Genomic DNA, 23,903 nt, shown 5'->3' on the forward strand with positions numbered 1-23,903 from the left:
GCATCGTCCCTTCAAGTGGTGCACTTAGTGATCTCTTTGTTCATGTCCAAAATATCTTTATATTTTTCTTATTTTATTTAATCTTTCTCTGTTTTGTCTCCAATTAATTCATCTCTAATTCTATCATTCTTGTTTTGCCATAATTCATCTCAACATTGACAATGTTCATCACTCTAAATACCTAGATGATCAAGTTTGCTAGAGAACAAACTGTTAGAACAATTCAGATGAAAGTTGCTTAAAAAAAAAAAATGGATGAATTTTTGAAACTCAACAAAGTACATATATACAAATTCATATAAAATTTGTTAGGAGAGGTGACAGAATAAATATCTGCTAGTGTATATGGATCATTAATATATTCACTTTAATCCCTAGACCATAACGGACACTAACAACAACTATTAATTAATATTATAAACAGTTATGCGGGTGGATAAGAGGAAGAAGAAGAATATAGAACAAGAAGACACAACCAGGAGAAGGAGTTAGAATAAACAATGAGCTAAGATCTATATTATTATCAGAATATAATTCAAGTTCAAAAGTTCTACATCGTTATGTAGTCTCTTTAACCTTCTTTCAACTTGTACTTTCCTTGCTTCTTTCCTTCTTCTTCTTTATATTTATATTTATATTGGCGTTAGAATCAAATTATTGTACTTGTTTTCATGTATAAGAATTCCACTCATCAAATAAAATATACGCTTGGATTTTTGTACTTGTTTTCATGTATAAGAAATTCCAATCATGAATGAAATTGGACGCTTAGGTTGTTGTCCCCTCTATTGTTATCTTATAATACATATTTTTTTTTTATGATTGGTCATAATTACATAAAACTCTCTCATGGTTTAGGAAATTATTCAGACATTCCTTAAAAATGAAACTAACCTAAGCAGACCTCTCTTATTAGTAACGGACAATCAAATGCATTAACAGACCTGTCTAATTTACCGAAATATTCTCACGTTACTTTGATAAATTACTGAAGTACCAATGTATATTTTTATAAAGAGTGACGTCATAGGGCTATATAATTGATTAGAGCATTAGATTCGGGAATATGCTCATAAAGCATAAGAGAATACCACTCATCATAATTATATATTTTTATATAGAGTGACGTCATATATTTTAATAAAGAGTGACGTCATAAGGATAGTCTGGCCATCCCAAGTCCATATTTCGAAAGTCCAATAAAAGCACAAGAATGTTTTTTTAGAAATTAACTTATTATTAAAACTTGATTATTTATAATAAAGGTTTTTATACTCACTATAAACTTTTATACCATAAAAATACCTTCTTTTACTTGCAATATATTCATGAAAAATTCATAAATACTTAAATAAAAAATACCATCTTTTTTATGCAATAAATTTATTAAAAATTAAGAAATTACTTAAATTGTTTTAAAAATTAAGTTTTTATTTAAAAATTGAATTAAAAAAAATTAAAAGCAATATTATGCAAATTTAATGAAGAATATATCATCAAATTAGTATGATTTTTTTTTTTTCATAATTTATTTCAATAAGAAAAAAATAAATTAAGTGTGATTCAATAAAAAATGACATTATGATCATTTAATAAAATATAGTCCAAGCATTGGAGCATTTTGTAACTAAATGTGATAGTTCAAGGGGTTGTAAGCATAAAATATACTTCTGTAACGACCCGAACCCGGAGGCCCGGACCGCTACACGGGTCCTTACTCGAACCCGGGGTCGTCAACGCCGAACCTATCATTTCGAGAGTCGAAATGTCATCATTCCACTAGGATCAAACTTCTAAACAAGATCATGAACATTTAGAACGTACGAAGTGATGAATACCCGAAGAGAAGAACGGAGCAACAACATTCAGCTTCATTTCGGTCGACCGAAGTGGAGCTTCGGTCGTCCGAAATGAGCTCCTGAGCTTCGGTTGTCCGAAATTCTATTTCGGTCGACCGAAGGGTAGATACCGAGAGCAGCAAAATTGCTTCGGTCGACCGAACCTCATTTCGGTCTATCGAAGTGAGATCCTGAGAGTGAAGAATTCTATTTCGGTCGACCGATGCACCATTTCGGTCGACCGAAATGGAGATCCCGAGACTTGAATCTGATACTCAACTGTTGTGCTATGAAAATAGGGGAGAAACTGAAAAGAATACCCGGGAATGATTCGAGCTCAATATAAAATGTCAATCATGAGTCATTCTATGATTAGAAACAAACAAACTAACCCGTGATCACATTACAACACCATTGATTGAAATACATAGAATTATGTATATACAATACTTCCAACACTCCAATTACATCAACAAGGTAAGTTCCATTCTTAATTTACAAGGCCGTTTGAACAACTTTAATTACATTTCCAAAACTATACATATACAAGAAGGTGGCCTAATACAAAAGGAACAAAAATAATCTTCTAACATCTCTTTTAAGCTTGAGGTGGATTATCGTCCACCGGTTCTTTCCCAAGACCTGAAAAAAAAATATATATAGTAGGGTGAGCATAAAGCTCAGCAGGTGACACTTAAAACACATATCTTATGTCCTTGTGAATCCAAACAAAGCATAGGCCAATGGGAAATAGGGATCATGCAACATAGGGGATCAATACAACATACAAGTCAAATCCAAGTATAATCAATGCGATGTAGTGAAATGTAATGCATGCAAATGTCACTCCCCATTTTCATCCTTCAAAACCATCACTTTCCAATTGTTAATACAGCCCGCCCTTTGGTAACCCCGCCGCAACACGAGAGGAGGATTGGCTAGTGTCCCTGACCCTTGGTAACCCCGCGGCGTCATTATGGGGTCCAGCTAGCTCAACCACGCTAGGGCGACTCTGTAATACTCCTAATTTTTAAAAGGATAGTCTCGGTAGTTTTATTTATTATTTTATTGGATTTTTATTTGTTTAATTATTAATTATTTGTTTAATTGGTTATTCTGGTTGTTTAATTGATTTCTTGCCTTTGTTTATTTATTTGGTGTGTTTAAATTGATTAATTGATTGGTTGGGTTTATTAAATGGTATTTGAGTTGAATTGTTAATGATATTATGTTTTTGTGCATTCACTATTTTATTTTATTTTTGTAATGATAGTTTTAGGTTATTAACTTAAGTACGTTTATAATGCCGACACTTTAGACGTAGGTTTTTTATATGGGCCGACCAAGGTTTATGTTAGGGCTGTGGCTCTAATTAAACAAGGATTAGGGTTTAGGGTTGTACGTCTATAAATATAGTGCTTTCGTTGGTTAAAGGTTTGGAGAAAAACAAGTCTTGGTTCTGTAAAGAGAGAAGTTGAGAGAACAGAGCATCGTAACGGTCTGTCAAGGAGAAGAACAGAGAGGACCAAAGGAGGATTTTGGTGGATTAGATTAGAACCAGAGGAGGCTAGAAGGTAGTCAGTGGTTGCCGGAAAGCTTAGAACAACGGCGACAAGGTTTTGTTTATAAAACTGTATAGGCAAGTTCTTATCTTCCTCCTTCCCTCTGGCTTGTGTTCTGCGCACCTAGATAACCTCTAGGGGATTAATTGGCCATTAACTGAACCATGCATGATTTATATATGTTTACTTGAGGATCTTTTAACCGTGAAAATTTATCTGTAAAACCATTCTGTCATGTATGTGTTCTATTCTTTGTTTTGGCATAACGTCCCACTGTTCTAATTTTTATTTTTGATCTTACTGAAATCAACCAAGGTTTGAATGGATACTAGATGTAATTTAAGACCTTCAAATTTAAATTAGAGGAAGAAAAGAGGGGTTGGGATAGAACTGATGTTGCAAATTAGTTTCAGAGTTGTTCTTCAACAATGCTAGTTTAAATGGCTTTGTTTAAACCTTGTAATTGTTTTCAAATTTATTGTAAACAACCTTGGGGATGCTTCTAGACTAAATTAAGACTCCTAAGATTAGTTTTAGAAACCAACAAAGTGGTAGGAATTAATCAGAGAGGGAGCAGACGGACTGAAACGAAGCAGAACGAGGACAGAGGCTCTCAAAGGAGGTGAGAGCCGGCTCCATGGATGTGGAAGCCGGCTCCCACAACAAGTAGAGCCGGCTCTAGGCTGAAAGAGCCTGCTCCCAAAATTTGGAGCAGGCTCCATCTTCAATTTTGTTTTTTTTTTGTTATTTTTTTTTCAGTTTTCTACGTACTATTTAACACTGTTGGAGCATGGAGACTATTTAAGTGAATCTGGAACTTTACAGAGGGATTAAGGAATGAATTTTGAGTGTTATTAAGGCCCTAGATTGATTAAAGTTTAATTCTAAATTGTCGGGACAAACAGTGTAAAAATTAAGGCACTTCCTATGTTGTTAACAAATGGAGGTTAAATTAATTGTTGAATTAAATTTCATCAATTTGATGGAATGTAATGTGTTTATAAAACTTGTTTTAAAATGCATGATAAGGTCATTTAATTATTAATTTTGATCTATGCATGCTCGAGAGGCTAGTTGCTGAATTTTTAAATCGTTTCCTGCAACTATATGGTTAAATGCTTGGATTTAAATTGCTGAAACTTTAAATATTTTTCTGCAATTATTTGGATGGTGGTTTTGGGTCTGTAAATTATTAAACGGTTATATATGTTGTAATTTACATGGATATGGAGGATTGTGTGTACCGGTATGGGACGGTGACATACTAGGGACGGTTTAGCTCAAAATGCCTAAATTTAACCTAATGGATTAATGGAATGGATTGAAAGATATCGAATCCTAATTGTGACTAAGTCAGATCAGCTGTAACCAAGTTGGATGACTTCCTGGATTAACGGATGGTAGTTAAGTCATATCAACTGAATAAGTTGAGTGACTAACTAGTTGGTTTGTTGTATGTCAGTTTATTAAATATGTGAACTACATACCCTGGATTTGTATGGATTTTATATATATGTTTATGGTGCCACGAACTGAGCTTGAGTCTCAGACTCATTGGTTATGGTGCGTATATGCGGTGGATGCGTAGCTGGTTATAATATGTTGAGGTGTACCCTGTTAGGTCTAGGTACTCATGCCCACATTTGGGTGCGTATTCGCATGTTACCTTCTATTCAGGTTGAGACCCCTATTATAGACCAGTGAATGTCCCTTAGTGTGGATATATTTATATGTATGGACTAGATAGATATTGTGAGGTGTCTACGGTGTATCTGCGTATCGGGTGACATTATGGATTACAGTTAGATTAGAACTTGCTCGTGGGTCTGACCCACTCTTTATTATTCATTTCAGGTACCGGACGGTTCTAGTCTTAGAGTTTGATCGTGCTTGTCGAGAACAGTCTCACATTCATCTGATTACATAGGACTTTTCTCGATGTTTCTAGCATTATCTATTTTCAGTTTTCAGTTTCAGTTGAAGTTTTGGTTAGGGGTCCTCTAGTGGATTCCCAAGTTGTAACCTTGAAGTTTTGGAGGATTGGAGTTTTATTATTCAGTTTGACATGGAGGGTTTTATTATTATTATTTCTTTCAGCTTTATTCTATCTTTATTGTTTATTTTTGTCATCTGTGTTCGCTTTAAAATACTTTAATTGTTTGATATTCCCTCGGGTTTGGGCCTGGGCCTGATCAACCTGTGTCTTGGATCCGAGAGGTATCACAGTTGGTATCAGAGCACTCCAGGTTCAAGTGTCTCTAGGATGTTTCGTATTAAGTCTTCCGCGTAGTGTTTCCTCTTGATTAGAGCTTAAGTTTAGGATTCGTCATATTCCTCTACGGTTCGTTTAGAGGTTACTGATGTCAAGTTTATTCTGTAATTGCAGAATGTTTGGCACTAGGAGGAGGATGAGGGCCGCGATGAAAGCAAAGAAGGGCCCAAGGCCGAGGAAGGTTACTTCGGTAATTCCCTTACGAAGGCCGATCAAGAAGGCGAAATTGGAGACCAAGGAGTTGATTCCAATAGGTGTTGCTTCGGAGTACAAGTCAAGGAAAGTTTCTTGTGTGCGGGATTGGCCACCAAACTGTGGACCTAACACAACTTCGGTGGTGCTCGAAGCTGAGACAAGTGGAAAGGAAAACCCCGAAGAAGATCAGGATGGAGGAGATACCGGGGCATCCGAGATGGAGGGCACTGGAGTTCAAGGATGACTGCTCTTTTAAGAGTACTTTTAATTACTAGTAGTGGAGGAGGTATTAGTAGGAATGTAGTACGGATTTAATCACGTACATTAGGATTCTGTTAAAGAATATTTTATGCTTATTCGTTTGACAGTTTATGGTTTGGAAAAGTTCTTAATAAAGTGAACTGGCGGTTTTGGCTATCTTTTTTGTGTTGTGTGATAGCATTTTGGTTATATATATGGTTTTATTAAACTTTATTTGGGTGATTATGTTGCATTAATAGATGATTATCTCAGTGGAGTAATTGGGGTTTGTGGAACAGGCAAGCAAATAATTGCTTGTTAATACATGGTGTGGAGACAGATTGCTTATTAAGAAGTTTATAAGAGAACTTGAGTCAGTCAATATTGTAGGTTTGGTATAGAAGGAAGATTCTCAAAATAGAGCGATGTTCTAACTCTGAGTAGATTTCGGAGTATTTTTGGTTACTTTACGTGTTTTGCATTACGGAGTATTCAGAACAGTTGGGAATTAGGTTGGTGACACATGTATGCAATAGTCCTCAGGGTATTTCTGCACCTTTTTGGGCGATACAGCCATTTTTCATAGGAGGATGGGCCTGTGACACTAGATATTGGTAGACTCAGATTTCTAACAAATCTTTTGGTCCTGGACATACACACGTATGACGTGATACTTGAGATGGATTGGTTATCACTGTTGCCTTAATAGGCAAAAGTGAACCGTCTTGGTCAATCTGTCAATGATGACCCATACGGCCTCATTGCCTCTCCGTGACCTTGGAAGACCTGTCACAAAATCCATAGCGATCTGTTCCCATTTCCACTACTCTACAGGCAATGGTTGCAACAACCCTGCTGGTCTCTGATGCTCGGCCTTCACCTGCTGACAGGTAAGGCACTTAGCCACAAACTGTGTAACATCTTTCTTCATCCCGTTCCACCAATACTGATGTCTCAAATTGTGATACATCTTGGTACCACCTGGATGAACTGCAAAGCGGGAAGTATGAAACTCCCTTAAGATGTCCTCACGATAACCTGTGGAAACCACCTACAAACCCTTAAACCGTAGACCTCCATCTTCATGCAAGGTCCAATCTTTCACTGTCTCACCACTGGAGATCAAAGCGTGAACGGCATCTAAATTTGGATCCTGTCTTTGTGACTCAATCACTCGTACAACAAGAGTAGGTTGAGCCACAAGACTAAATAAGAATGCCGACTCACTACCAACCTCATCATCAAAACACTGCAATCCCATCTCTGCCAGATCATTAAGCATTTTTCACTTCCGAATGGCTAAACTAGCCAAGGTTTCATGAGATTTCCGGCTTAAGGCATCAGCTACCACATTCGCCTGGCCCGGATGATACTGCAAGTCAAAATTGTAATCCTCTAAGTACTCAACCCGTCGTCTCTGCCTGTTGTTCAAGTTCTTTTGATAGAAAAGGTACTTGAGACTTTTATGATCCGAGAACACCTCGAATCTCTCACCATACAAATAGTGTCTCCAACACTTCAAAGTAAACACGACTGCCATTAACTCCAGATCATGAGTAGGGTAGTTGTACTCATGAGTCTTTAACTGTCGAGACCTATAAGCCACTACTCTACCACCTTGCATCAACACACATCCCAAACCATCACGTGAAGCATTACAATAGATCACATAACCCAAGCTACGCTCAGGTAACACCAACACTGGAGGCATAGTCAACTTTGTCTTCAATTCTTGAAAAGATGACTCGCATGCTTCATTCCAGACAAACTTGATCCTTTTCCGAGTCAAACGGGTCATAGACACTACCAAACGGGAGAAATCTTTCACAAATCTCTGGTAATAACCCGCTACACCAAGAAAATTGCGGATCTCAAACACATTCTTGGGTTACTCCTAATTCAAAACAACTTCAATCTTTGATGGATCAACCGATACTCCACCTTCTGAAACAACATGTCCCAAAAACTTCACCTTTTGTAGCCAAAACTCACACTTCTCATATTTGGCATACAATTGGTGTTCTCACAAAATTTGTAGAATAGTACTCAAATGGACCTCGTGCTCTTCCCGAGTCTGTGAGTGCACAAGAATTTCATCCACGAATACTACCACAAACTGGTCCAAGTAATCGTGAAAGACGCGGTTCATTAAGTCTATGAATACTGTTGGCGCATTAGTCAAGCCAAAAAGCATAACAAGGAACTCATAATGTCCATACCATGTACGGAACGCTGTTTTCGGGATATCTTCATCCCTAACCCGCAATTGATAATAGACTGACCTCAGGTCAATCTTCGAGAAATAACTGGCTCCCCTCAACTGATCAAATGGATCATCTATCCTTGGCAAAGGATACTTGTTCTTGATGGTGGCATGATTCAACTTCCAATAATCAATGCACAACCTTAAAGAACCATCTTTCTTCTTAGCAAACAAGATCAATGCGCCCCACGGTGACACACTTGGTCGGATTAAACCTTTCATCCTCAAACCATCAAGCTGTCTTTTCAACTCTTCCAATTCAACTGGTGCCATATGATACGGTGCCATAAAAATCGGCACGGTACCAGGCATTAAGTCAATAGTGAACTCTACTTCCCGATGTAGAGGCAACTCTGTCTAATCTTCTGGAAACACGTCTAGAAAATCACGAACAATCGCCGGATAATCTTCTCCCACAACATCATGTTCTTCGGCTAGAAGACTAGCCAAGAAGTAATCACTACGTCCCTTTCCAAAAATTCCATACAATGATGAAGGTTGGGAATCACTCCGATCTCCCATGAAAAAGAAACAGTCTCCCTCAGGAGTACAAACTGTGACTCTTCCTCTGAAACAATCAATCGTGGCATGAAAGAATGCTAACCAATCCATCCCGAGAATGACATCAAAGCTAGTCATCTCCAGGAGAATAAGGTTAAATACAAATGTCCGTCTGACTATCACAATGGAACAATCCCTCACAACTCGGTTCAAAGACACTGAAACTCCAATTGGCGTATCAACCGATAACGCCCATTCCAGGAAACCAATCTCTAACCTCGATGCAAATGCAAATGATGAAGAAATGAAAGAATGAGATGCACCAGAGTCAAAGAGAATACGAGTCCAAAAACCAAGCACTGGAAAGATACCTCGAAGAACTGACAGTCTAGAAGATGCATTAGCCGGTGCAAGTGCAAAGACACGTCCCTGTGGTGCCTGTGCCTGAGAACTGCCACCCTGAACACCAGACTACTGCACCGACCCAATAGGAGCATCCCTCTTAACAGGTAAGCCTTGAGAAGACATAACAGACTGAGGTAGTGGCGGTGGTCTAAAACCTGACTGAACTGTGGCCGACTGAGACGGCCTCTGTCGTGACCCTCTGCCACTACCGGTGCCTGCTCCTTGACTAGGACAGTCCCAAATCAAAATAACCCTGCTGGCCACACCCATAGCAAGTCCTTGGAGCTGAAGAAACTGAAGACGATCTCATGGGACAACTAGACTTGTAGTGTCCAGGCTGCTGACATAAGTGACAAATAACTCCACTCTTATCAGATCCAGCTGGCATAGGAGTGGTAGGAGCAGATCGTGTAGACTGTTGCCCCTGAAAGTGAGAAGAACCACTCTTGTTCCTCTTCCAAGAAGATCCCTCCGAAGATGGCCCTACACCTCTCTTTTGCTTCAATTGTTCTCTTTTTCCGTCCTTCTCTTTATTATCGGCCTCCAACATCAATGCCCTTTCCACCGCTTCAAAGTAAACCCTAATGAACTGTGCCGTGATCAACGGCCTCATCTGATCATTAAGACCGGAAACAAGCTTCCTAGTCTTGTTAGCTTCATATCTCACCATTTTTGGAGCAAAACGGAAGAGTGAGGTGAACTTGTTCTCATATTCCGCCACTGACATGCTTCCTTAAATAAGGTCATGAAACTGGTCTTGTAACTCGCATCTTTTGCAAAGCGGAAAGTACTTTTCATAAAACAATTCCTTGAACTTATTCCAACTCATCTTCTCCACCTTGTGCAGGCTCGTAACCGACTTCTACCATAGTTTGGCATTCTTATTAAATTTGTAAGTAGCTAGGATGATCTTCAAATGATCCTCCGTCACATCTATTGAAATTAGTTGAGTCTCCACTTGATCTAATTAGTCATCCGCTACCATTGGATCTGCACCGCCCTCAAACATAACTGGCATCAACTGAGAAAACCCTTTTATGATCTTGAGATGCTTTTGAGCTGGTGTCTCCTCAACTTGAACTATAGGTTGTGGTGCCAACTGCGATTGAGCAGCAATCGTTGCCCTCAAGGCATTTTGTAATAAACGATTCAACTCCAGTGCCACAGAACCTTCACCCACTTCTACAGGTGCTTCAACATGCTCTCTCCTTATGGGAACAACTCTTGGGGGAATCAAGTCCCTAAGAAGTGTGTCCTCATCATTTAGCTCCTCCGGATTGGAGCTAGAGCTCTTGCCAACATCACCCCTTGCTAGCCTAGTGCCCATTCCCCTTGCTTCCTCACATCGTGACATCGTGCTATAAAACGAGAAAACGACTCAAAACACGACACCAAGGTCCACTGAGATTGACTCAACATGAAATGATGTCGTAACAACACTAAGCATGCAAAACTATACAAGAAACAGTTTAACATAAACATTTAAGTACATAAGCACATAAGTAGTTAAGTATGCTTGCTCAAGTAAATAAACATGTAGCAAGTAGTCACATAAACAATGCAATCAACACCCCATGCAGGCCTCTACCCGTCATCCTAAAGGTTTTCAAACCATCGTTCTGATACCATTAATTCTAACAACCTAAACCCGGAGGCCCGGACCGTTACACGGGTCCTTACTCAAGCTTGGGGTCGTCAACGCCGAACCTATCATTTCGAGAGTCAAAATGTCATCATTCCACTAGGATCAAACTTCTAAACAAGATCATGGACATTTAGAATGTACGAAGTGATGAATACCCGAAGAGAAGAATGGAGCAACAACATTCAGCTTCATTTTGGTCGACCGAAGTGGAGCTTCGGTCGTCCGAAATTCTATTTCGATCGACCGAAGGGTAGATACCGAGAGCAGCAAAATTGCTTTGGTTGACCGAACCTCATTTCGGTCGACTGAAGTGAGATCCTGAGAGTGAAAAATTCTATTTCGGTCGACTGATGCACTATTTCGGTCCACCGAAATGGAGATCCCGAGACTTGAATCTGATACTTAACTGCTGTGCTATGAAAATGGGGGAGAAACTGAAAAGAATACCCGGGAATGATTCGAGCTCAATATAAAATGTCAATCATGAGTCATTCTATGATTAGAAACGAACAAACTAACCCGTGATCATATTACAACACCATTGATTGAAATACATAGAATTATGTATATACAATACTTCTAACACTCCAATTACATCAACAAGGTAAGTTCCATTCTTAATTTACAAGGCCGTTTGAACAACTTTAATTACATTTCCAAAAATAGACATATACAAGAAGGTGGCCTAATACAAAAGGAACAAAAATAATGTTCTAACATCTCTTTTAAGCTTGAGGTGGATTATCGTCCACCGGTTCTTTCCCAAGACCTGAAAAAAATATATATATAGTAGGGTGAGCATAAAGCTCAGCAGGTGACACTTAAGACACACATCTTATGTCCTTGTGAATCCAAACAAAGCATAGGCCAATGGGAAATAGGGATCATGCAACATAGGGGATCAATACAACATACAAGTCAAATCCAAGTATAATCAATGCAATGTAGTGAAATGCAATGCATGCAAATGTCACTCCCCATTAATACAGCCCGCCCTTTGGTAACCCCGCCGCGACACGAGAGGAGGATTGGCTAATGTCCCTGACCCTTGGAAACCCCGCAGCGTCATTATGGGGTCCAGCTAGCTCAACCACGCTAAGGCGACTCCCTAGTCCCCTCTAGGATATATTAACTTTCGGCCCGTTGGTAACCCCGCAGCGACCGGGTTTGCATAAAATCATTTCATCAAAACACTTCCCTGAAATTCCCCATTTTCATGTTTCAAGAATAAATTTCTCCCGTTTTATGCAACCCGATGGTACATGCATGTATATATGTTCCATGTTTCCAATATTATGGCATTTAAAGAATTACAACATCCAATCGAGCATATATTATGTTCAACATTTCTAGATAGGTCATCAACATATTAAACACAACAAATACATCTAAGCATGCTTTTCACATAAAACAACTCATGTACACAAACATATATTTCTCTAGATAACATCTGATATGATCATTAACACAATTAATTCTCAAATAAAGCATGTTAGCACATAAGAGAGATGTAATTCATAATGGGACAAGAAAGAAGTGGATTAAGAGCCCTTACCTCAAAAGTGAACAAAACCTTTGAAAATGGGTTCTCAAATTCGAAATCCAAAGGGTGCTCAAAGTCTGAAATTGCTGGTACTAGTGCGTAGAGCTCGTCGTGCTCTTCGTTTTGCCTCAAACGGTACCTTAATCCAATTAGAAATGAGAGAGAGATCTTGTCTCAAAGATTGGCTTGAAAAAGAAAAGAAAATGGAGTGAAAAATTGAGAGAGAGAAAGTGATACGAGGAGAAAGAATAGAGAGACCAAGAAATGGTCTCTAACCACACATTTACATTAGTGGTGGGTCCCACCACCACTTTCTTTTCTCTTTTTCTTTATTCCACACCACACACATAATTACACCATTTCCAAATACCATATAACTCATGCAAATTAAAATGCACAAGATTCAATTGGACCCAACCACAATCCCACACGCAACACATGAAAAGACCGAAATGCCCTTGCATCAACAAAATTCCGGAAAAATGAAAAATACAGAAAAATTGGGAACATCACAACTTCAAGGGAGTTATTTGTAAATTTTGACATAATTCAGGGAGTTTTTTTTTTGTACTTTACCCTAACTATACTAATACATGAATATCCTCAAAAGTTGAACCGACTACCAAGACCTAGGGATGGCAACGGGGGCAGTTTTGGGCAAGTGTACCCTCCTTCGCCCCACAATCGTTTAGAAACTCCCACCCTGTCCCTGCCCAAAACCGCATAACTTTTTTACCCCCGCAGACAGCCGCCCCGCCCCGTTTAGTTCCAAAATTTCTCCTCCTTTTTTTAAATTTTTTTTTTTCTTAAATACAATTATATAACTATTGAAAAAAAAATCAAAAAAAATGGGCAATTAATAATTTAACGTAAAAATCAAGGGTATGAGCGTTCTTAATTCGTAGGGCTTTACCGTTCACTAGAACGGTTGAGAAAGTGAGTGAATGTGACTTAAGGTTTTTAGAGCTAACTATATATACTAATAAAATAAGGCTAATTTAGTAATTATCTACCTAAACGGAGCTGGGCGGGGTGACCTCCCACTGAACTTACACGAATTTTTATTAATAAAAATCAGTCCTGCCCAAATAAGTTAAACGGTCCTCCAAAATCGTTAGAAATGGGGCGGGATGGGGCTGGTACCCGTCCCCGCGGGCAAATTGCCATCCCTACCAATGTCGAAAAAGAAGAAGAAGAAGAAGATAGGAACAAAGCTTTTGTTGGTGTACGCTAGCTTTTGTTGGTGTTTTTGCTTCTTGGTTTTTATTCTGTTGTACATTAGCTTTTGTTGATGTTTTTGCCTGTTGGTTTTTATTCTGTTCATTCCCCCTACTTGGGGGTATCCTGTACATTCTACGCCTTCCTTTCTTATTATATGCTTACCTTTTAACTTATATATATATATATCAAACGTTGTTGTTTGTTTCATTATTTTGCATTTCTATTTTCTAATGTATTCTTAACCTTTTTGCTCCGACCGAAGTGAACTCATCATCACGACCCTGAAGTCCAAGAGCACCTAAGATATCGCTTGTAGTGTCCATCACATTCCATCTCCAATAATGATTTATTTATGCAGTAAAATACAAGTTCGTTCTTTTGTGTTCTAGATTCAACAATCCCTAAATTGTATACCCTTCAAATCCATCCACTGTCTTCATCTCTCAAATCCATCTCAACTTCCACAAATCAACACTCATTTATTGTCAATTACCTGATAAATTCATGTGGGTTGAGTCCAGAAACTGCCATTTCAGCTTCCAAACGCGTTAATTTCAAAACCCTAGAAAAACCAGATTCGGTTCTCAACTTGTTCAAGAGCCATGGATTCAGTAAAAATGATTCCCTGGGATGGTATCGCGTGATCATAGTGCTATTACAGTCCCCAACACCGAAATTTTGAGACAACAGGGTGTGCTAGATTCCAATATTGTGCACTTACTTACTCATCAGCCTAGGTCACTCATGATTGTAAAGCGTGATAGATTCAAGGAGGTAGTGGAGGATGCTAAGAAAATGGGTTTCAACCCCTTCAAAGTCACTGTTTGTTTTGGCGGTTTATGCATTTACGACAATGAGCAAATCAACATGGAAAAGGAAGATGGAGGTTTATGAGAAGTGGGGTTGGTCTGAGGAAGAAACAATCTTGGCTTTTACAAGATTTTCGTGGTGTATGACGGTATCTGTGGAGAAGTTAATGGCGGTGCTAAATTTTTATGTTAACACAATGGGTTGGAAGTCTTCCCTAATTGCTCGTGATCCAATATTATTATCAATGAGCTTGGGTAAGAGGATAATTTCCAGGTGTTCGGTGCTTCAAGTTTTGTTGTCAAAAGGTTTGATTAAGAAACCCATTAATGCAGCCACATTGTTGAAGTACACCGAGAGTTTGTTCCTCAAGAAGTTTGTGATGTGTTACGAGGAAACTCCTCAGTTATTGAAACTATATCATAAAAAATTGGACCTTACAAAATAACATGGTCATGATTATGAAGGTAAGAGTGCAATTTATTAGTTGTAGATTATCTACTTCCTAGCTGAACTGAAGTGGCTTACACATCCCCTGTTCTTTTACTTGCTTTCATGTGGCGACCTAATGTGGGCGGGTGTGCACTTGCAGGTGCGAGGCACTGGCAAGCTACCACACTGGGCGAATTACATGTGCATAATCCTAGGATGGGTGACCCTCTAGGATGTCTCTAGTCGGGATGAACCAAAAATGGACAATATTGTGTCGGAACAAGGTGAGCGTCGTTACATTTGATTTCCACCATTGGCTATATCACCACCACCTTTCGAATTATGTTTTTATGAACAATATTTTTCCTTGGATTTTAAATATCTCAATTTGATTTTTTTGTCAAGTATTTGTTCAGTTTCATTAAAAAAAACTTAAGAGATTTTGTGCTGCACTAATATATCTTCCATTAATCATGTATGCGTTTAGCGGAATGATTTATTATTACATTTTATTCAAAATTTTAATCATGTATGCATTTAGCTGAATGATTTATTAATTTTTCTGCAACTCTAACTTTGCGAGGTCGTTTTAATCTTTAATTTGAAGCAGATAAACTCACTATATAAGAGTCATGTTCCTTAATGAAGAGTATTACATTTTATTCATATAATTGAAGATGTTCTAACCACACATACCAAAGTGGCCTTAATTGATGTACATCACTATAAATAACTGAGTAGCCATGCATCACTAATCTATAAATAGCCAGCAGGGAAAACTATATATATATATATATATATATATATATATATATATATATATATATATATGGTACTACGCTTAATCTATCTTTGACCTACTTGAGTTTATGTATTTCCACTGAAGGAGAACTCTGTGGCTTTTTCAAGAGTACTAAGGGATCAAGGCAGGGGGATCTCATTTACCATTATACCCTACCTACTATTTGTGATTACAATGGATGCTCTATCACCCATTACAAACCTTATGACTTTCTCTAATCCTAGCTTCATCTACCACTGAAGGTGCAAGGCTTTACAAATCTCTCATATTTCTTTTGTTGTTGAGGTTATAATATTGTTTTGAAATAGAGACATCAACTCAGCAAAAATCCTTAAAACTGTCCTCGACACTTTCCCCAATCTTTTAGGCCTTATTCCTAATCCCCTAAAGAGTCAACTATATTTTTGTATAGTCACCTCTTTCAGTTTCCTTGTGGTACTCTTGCATTCAAGTATCTTGGAATACCTCTCGTTACTACCAGGTTGACTTTATCTGATTGCCAAGCTCTTATTGATAATTTGAAGAAACATGTGCTTGAATAAATCAAATTCTCTCAAGATTTCTTTGGACAGGTCCTGCGATGAACAAGTTTAGAGCTAAAGTAGCTTGGGATGAGGTCTGCAGGCCAAGAGAATGTGGTGGTCTTAGAATTCGTGACATCCGAGAATGGAATAAATCCTCTATTCTGAGACAAATATAGACATTATGCTCTCAAGACTCGAATAGTTTATGGAAACCGTGGACCTTTGTTGGTGTCACCTGTTAAAAGCTGACATGGCATGTCAACAAGCCCCTGTAGTGGTTTGAAAAGTCAAAAGTCTTGGGTGACCAACCCTCGAGCATATTAAGCCCTGGTATTGCTCCAGGCCTATTAAGCCTCAAGAGTTTAACCTTGAGCACACTAAGCCCTGGCATTGCTTCAGGCCCATTAAGCCTCGAGAAGTTGACCCTCGAGCACTTTAAGCCTTGGCATCGCTCCAGGCCTATTAAGCCTCGAGAAGCTGACCCTCGAGCAATCTAAGCCCTGGCATCGCTTTAGGCCCATTAAGCCTCGAGAAGCTGACCCTCGAGCACTCTAAGCCCTGGCATCGCTCCAGGCCCATCAAGCCTCGAGAAGCTGACCCTCGAGCACCCTAAGCCCTGGCATCGTCCCAGGCCCATCAAGCCTCGAGAAGTTAACCATCGAGCATCATAAGCCCTGGCATTACTCTAGGCCCATCAAGCCTCGAGAAGCCAGCCCTCGAGCACCCTAAGCCCGGGCATCCCTCCAGGCCCATTAAGCCTTGAGAAGCAAACCCTCGAGCACCTTAATCCCTGGCATCACTCCAGGCCCATCGGGCCTCGAGGGACCAATCCTCGAGTGCTCAAAGCCTCGATATCTTGTTAGGTAACACCATCGCGAAAAAGCAGAACCGTAAGAGGCTTGCTGTCAAAATTCGCATATAGCATGAAAAAAAGGTAGGATCTTCGTAGCTCTAAAGTATCCAAGATTGGGAAACTTAGGAGGATCTTGGATTGGTGGATGAGAAGTTAAGAAATGCCTTCGCTCTTAGTAAGGCCCAATTAATAAGATGATGGGATTACACATGTTATGCCAGCAAACTTTAAAATCACATTTAATGTTGTGTCAGGTTCAACCAACTGACGGCCAAGCAACATTCAATGCCATTAATTAAGGGAAAAATGAATGGCAATGTAATGCAAGGCTCGATGAGAGGATTAGATTCTTCAGACTATTAAACTTCCAAGATCACCACAAAACCTGGATTGGAGGTGATGCATGTAAGAAAATATACATGGAAGAGACCATTGGGCAATGACCAATGGAGTTTGGGCCTATAAATAACATTGTCATATGAAGGATAACCAACCTAAGAGAGAAAGAAAAAGCTGTCATAACATATTTTCCCTACCACCATCAAAATCTTGCTAATTGGTCTTCTCCTCCTCCTCCTACACTAAGCACCTCCTCTGTTTCCTTCATATTTGTATATATGATATTTCCATTATATAGTTATTTATTGCTTGATCAAAAAAGAACCTTTATATTTTGGCGACTCTGCTGGGGATATCAGTACAAGTAGATGGAATCACAAGATGTGCCAACTCACCATTCAGAGCCTTTTGTTGCAGGGGTGGTGACTCTCCCCTCCAGTCCCAGGCGCCATCACATGCTTCCAAAGTTCATGCACCACACATCGTGATGCCGGAAAGCTCAGCAGCCCCTTCCGTTCATGAGGAGTTATTGTAGTCCAACCGTGATTTTAACGACCGCCTGGACAGATTGGAGGCCTTGATCATGCAAAGTGCACGGGCCAAAACTGCTTCTCCCGCTAGGGCAGCTTTGCCTGAGCATAACCAGCCAGGCAGCTCATCTACTCACGTGCCACCACTATGGTATCCGCCGATGCAGGCCTAGACAGTCCCAAAGCCCACCCCAGTTTAACCTGTTCCACCGGGAAACCCTTCCCCGGAGTATATCACTGAATCCATACTACGTGACTTCTTCATGAAGCATGTCCCATCCGCTGCGCGTGCATTGGTATTGCAAATAGAGCCTCCATACCCAAAAAGCCTTGCTCAAACACCGTACCCACAGGGGTACGTCATCCCAAAATTTCCCATGTATGATCGTGTCAAAGGAGATGCTGATGAGCACTTGCAGAGATTCGTAAAATCTCTAGGCCAGCATAGCTACGATGAGATTTTGCGCCTCCGAGAATTCTCCAAGTCTCTCATGGGGCTCGCTTACAGATGGTTTCGTAACCTCGACATACACTCGATCACCACTTGGCAGCAGTTCTCTCAAAAATTTCACGACACATTTGCCCAAGCCATTGAGCGAGTCACCATGTTCTCCTTCACTAAGGAAGTACAGGAAACCCACGAGGAGCTTCTTAAGTTAATCTCCTGCTTCCAGGCCAGGGCGAAGGAGTGCTTCGAAAGCAGCAGTGAGCGAGATCTAATCGACATCTGTATACAAGGCATGATCAAAACTTACAGGATACATTTGGTCAACTTAAGACTCAACAGCTTCAGTGACTTTACCACAGTTGTACGAAACATTTGCAAGGATTTCACGCCTCCCAAAGCAGAAGTCGCTGGACAGGTAACTCGCAAAGATATGCCAGCTACTCCTCGTAATGACAGAGCAAAGAAGCGTCGCGAGACAGATGCTAGAGCCAAGGGACCTCGGGCCGAATGAGCTAATGATCCTCACCCTTTCCTAATGTGTATGGAAGAGGCCGCCAGCACTCTAGAGCAGTGGGTCAAGCATGGCGTAGTCGTGCTACCTGTTCCCCATAAAGAACTAACATCACAGGATCGCGCAAGCCCAAAATTTTGCATTTTCTATCAGGCCACTACACATCCAACGAGTGCCTGCAGGATGCTGAGGAGAATTTTTCAACAACGGCTCGAGGCTGGTGACCTCGAGTTGACCGTGCCGAAAGATGTGCAGCGCAATCCCTACCCTCGTCATCGCGGGGTAGCTATGGTCACATATTATGATGAGTTGGAAGAAACCAATCCCCTGCAACCCAAGATTCAAGCACAACACAGCGAGGAGGAGTGTTGCGCAGCCGCGTCGCCCAGTCAACATACCTCTCATCAGGCTCCTTTGACCATTTCCTTCTCTGAATCTGACAAGAGAGTTTATACTCATCAAAATCATCCTCTCTATGTTACTGCACAGCTTAATGGTAGGGAGTTCTGTCGTGCTTTTCTCGATAACGGATCCTCCATTAATATCATGCCATGAGCCACTTTTCAGAAAGCTGGTTTGCCTCAGGATCGCCTTGTTAAGGAGTCCATTGAGCTATACGTTTTTGGTAATGAATCTCATCAGACCATTGGTTATGTGAATGTTGATCTTGCAGTGAACAGGTTTTGCGCTCCCATCAAGTTCCATGTTATTAAGGCTGATACCTCTTATCATGTGCTCCTCGGGCGGGCATGGATGCATCGCTTTGGCATAGTGGCTTCAACATACCATTAATGCTTCAAAGGCATCCTGGGCAACAAAGTTATCACGGTGCCATGCTCTGATAAGCCATTCATAAAGCACGAGGCTCACTTCACTGAGGCCCTCTTCTTTGATGACTTAGACGAGGATGATGAAGAAGGAGAGGCGCATATTATTCGCACCATGTTGCCCAAGTGGGAAGAGGTTTAGCAAGGCATTTTTTACCTTCCACAACCGTACGTTCCCAGACGCAGCATGGAAGCTACTACCCCTCGCGAATGCAAACGAGTCCACCTGCTAGATGGGCGATATGTCTTCCGTTTATGATGGTGTACGGGCTCCGCTTCGGCGAGCCCAGTTGTAGAACTGATTGGTTGGTCAATTAAACATCAACCTTCGCAATAACATGAATCATTGTAAAATAGGGCTATTGATCGGGTAAGTCGAACCACTGGGACTGCGCTAGTCTTAAGGCAACCTAAGTGTCTAGAGTCATTTTAGAGTGATAAGGGGTGTTCATAGAGGGTTTGTTTTATGGTCACTAAACTAGGAATTCAAAGTGCATAAAACAATAGTGTGCTAGGAAGTAAAGAGATAGAACAATAGAGAAGAGACTAGGGAATTGACTTCACCACAAGCCATATAAACATGCCTAATTGCAATTAACTTGGGGAACAAAGTATACATGCAACCATGATATGTAGAAATGCAAGACAACTACAATATCTTCAAGAAGTTTACACATTCAAGAATTAAGTATAATCCATCCAAGGTTGGCATAAGTCATCTATCTAAACTAGGGTATAGAGTGAAGTATCCTTCCTAAGCTATGAACTATCAAAGTCCTCAATTTGTGTGGTAAGTGCACATGAAGTCTAGAACTAAGCCATAATCCATCAAAGGTTTCCCTAAGCCATGGAATATCAAATTTCTTAAACAACATGCCATTAAAACCATTGTATAATCTCATCTTCATTCTCACTATAAAGATGTAAGTAGCATAATCATGAAGAAACAATTTCTAAGACAAGATAAGAGTCTCTACAAGATTAAATATGGAATGAAACACAAATACATCAAAGTGTATCTCTAGATTAGACAACTTGTTACATAAATGCAAAGTTCCCCAAATATAAACACAATTAATACATATTTACTTGACAAAGGTTACATCAACTCCCTAGGAAGAGGTTTAGTTACCCATGGTAGCTCTAGATGAAGGAGGAAGCATCATCCTCATCTCTATTTTCGTGCACCCTCCTTGAAGCTTCAAGAACTCCTTTCTTGCTCTCTTCTTTCTCCTCTAATCTTGTAAAAATGAAGCTTATGAAATGTGTGGCTCTTATCCCTCTTATCTACCACCAAACTAGGCTCTCTCTCTCCTCCAAAAACATCCCCAACCACCTCATTAATAGGGAAATCCAAAGTTGGAAATTTCAGAGCATAAGTGGGCTGTCTCGTGGAGCAAACTGCCTAAATTTTGAGTGCTCGAAATAGGGCCTCGAGCACTCGAATTTAGTGTAAAAAGCTCCATGCTTCACTTGCTCCGCCCAGACCTACTTTGATGAAATGGCCATAACTTTGCATTCCGAACTCCGAATGACGAACCGTTTAAAGATTTGGAGAGCTGATTCAGAGCTTTAAAAACTTCATGTTTTGATGAAGACCCAAATCTCAAGTATGGTTGGTCGAAAATGGGGAGAAAGGCAGTACTTCAGTGCTGCCAGGCAGTTCTGCGCACCTCTGGTAACAAGGCCATAACTCTCTGCTCCGAGCTCCGAATGATGAACCGTTTGAAGATTTAGAAAGCTAATTCAGAGCTCTAAATCTTTCATGCTATGATGGAAGTCCAGTTCTTGAGCTTTCTGGGTCAAAATGGTGAGCAAAGTCCTGACTCCACTGCTGATCTCGTGAAGCAATCTGCCCTAATTTCGAGCACTCGAAATAAGGCCTCGAGCACTCGAAAATTGGCCAGAATGCCTTATGCTTGGTTTGCTCTACCCGTACCTACTTTGGTAAAACAGCCATAACTTTGTGCTCTGAACTCGAAATGATGAACTGTTTGAAGATTTGGAAAGCTAATTCAGAGGTCTAAAAACTTCATGTTTTGGTAGAGATCCAATTCTTAAGGATGGTTGGTCGAAATTGAAGAGCAAGGCAGAAATTCATTGCAGCCAGGCAGTTCTGAGCACCTATGATAAGAAGATCATAACTCTCTGCTCCGAACTCCGAATGATGAACTGCTTAAAGATTTGGAAAACTGATTCAGAGCTCTAAATATGTCATGTTATGAGGGAAGTCCAGTTCTTGAGTTTTCAAGGTCAAAATGGCGAGCAAAGTCCAGGTTCCACTGCTGCCAGAAATTCAGCATTGTGACCTTTGATGTTCAAAACTCCACAAAGCATCCTTCTTGCTTCTTTTTGGCCAATGAACCTGAAAATATGCAAAAACGTGCATATGAAGGTAATCTACATAATTAAACAAACAATGGACTTAAATAATGCAATTAAGGGCGCTTGAATATGCAATATTCGGCGCTTATCACACCCCCAAACGTACATTTTGCTAGTCCCTTAGCAAAACCAAAATGAATACTTCAATGAAAATACAACCATGGGCATGCTACCACAGAAATATCTTCCATGGTGAAATGAAGTGCAAACATAGCTCAAATACAATTTGAAACAACAAAGAACTGGAGATGGGGTCATTAGGAAGACTACCTTGCATATATGAAGCATTGATACTAAAATTGGCTAAATACATTTCCATATACATGCATCAACATCATCGTCCATATAAATAACTCAATTGTCATCTCTTAAATGGAAATCAACTCTACTTCAGTGAAAGTGAATTGGATTCTCAACATGCGGCTTTTACTTTCTTTTCCAATTCCAAGGCACAAGTTTTCAATCAATGAATTCCCCTTTACATGAAGTCCCTAAGGCATGATTTTATTTTCAAGACAACTTTTGTTGCCTGTTAACAATTTATTGTAACTCATAAGCGAAACATAGAATGGTTGTGCAATGCTAAAGTCCCTTAAGCTTTCTAACCAACCTATGTAGCAAGCGTTAGGCCAACAACTCCCAAACCAGATGGCTTTAGGGTGTTAAGTGTAGAGACACTCCAAAGGGCTTAATAGCTCAAGTTGGAAAGGCTACGAACTCTAGCGAACCATGTTTATTACAATTTTTTTGAATGACCGTGCAATGTTTAAGTCCTTTAAGCTTTCTAACCAACCCTTGTAGCAAGCGTTAGGCTAACAACTCCCAAACCAGACGGCTTTAGGGCGCTAAGTGTAGAGACACTCCTAGGGCTTAATAGCTCGAGTTGGAAAGGCTACGAACGTCAACTGGTCATTTTTTTCTTTCTTTCTCAGTTTTTTTTTTTTTTTTTTTTTTTTTTTTTTTTTTTTTCAACTTAAATCATGCCAAAGATATTCATCTATCAGGTTCATCAAATCAGATTAACTAGGCCAAGGTCAAGGTTGATCAAGTTGCATGCCTCACAGTTAAGTTTCCAATGTGCATCTGTGCATTGTGAAGCTTAAAAGAGTGTCAAATCCAGCGAGAATTTAATTGAGACATTTATACAGACTAATTTGAATCTACATGATCATTTCAACTCAATTTTTCTTTATTTTCAAAAATTTCAATTGCTTCTATACACAAGGTATTAAACATATGTTTCATCTCCGACAAGTGTCAAGTTATACTATCATTGCTTAGCAAAAATTATGAAACCAAAAATGCATAAATGCACCCCCAAACTTGAATGACACATTGTCCTCAAGGTGTGAAGACAAGCATACCAAAATAAGAGCAAAAAAGAGGGGAAAAGAACAATAATACTAAGTGGAGTGACGACGACGTAGATGTTCAGCTATGTGAGTGCGCAAAAGCGTCCCCCAAACTTGGACAGGAAGACCTGTCAAAACACAACTAATATACACATGTAAAAGCATAGGCTCTTAAGAAAAATCAAAACAGAATTAAAAATACTAACCTGAATTGTAGTGCAAGATAAAAATCCAAACAAAACACAAATGCAGACATTAGCCACAAGTGTAAAATGGATAGCAAAAGAATGCCAAAAGTGTGCCATTATTTTTTTTTTATTTTTTATTTTTGAATGGCATGCATGAGGGTGTTGTGGAGGAATTGAGGATGGGGTTGATTGAGTGTGAAGGGTGGTGGGTGGTTAGGGA

General features: G+C 39.7%; 1 protein-coding gene across 1 annotated transcript in view; it reads left to right on the top strand.

The window, feature by feature from the left end:
• The window catches only part of LOC132275004 (uncharacterized), a 29,738-nt gene extending 14,798 nt beyond the window's left edge, over positions 1-14,940 (top strand). The window contains exon 2 of the mRNA XM_059776390.1: positions 14,572-14,940. Coding sequence (XP_059632373.1) covers positions 14,572-14,940 — 369 coding nt within the window. The remainder of the gene's footprint in view (positions 1-14,571) is intronic.
• The last annotated feature ends 8,963 nt before the right edge of the window (positions 14,941-23,903 follow it).

This window comes from Cornus florida, unplaced genomic scaffold (genome assembly GCF_030987335.1).
Source record: "Cornus florida cultivar Cherokee Brave unplaced genomic scaffold, ASM3098733v1 CherokeeBrave_3.0.0_Hap2_Chr01, whole genome shotgun sequence".
NCBI classification, from domain to species: Eukaryota; Viridiplantae; Streptophyta; class Magnoliopsida; order Cornales; family Cornaceae; genus Cornus; species Cornus florida.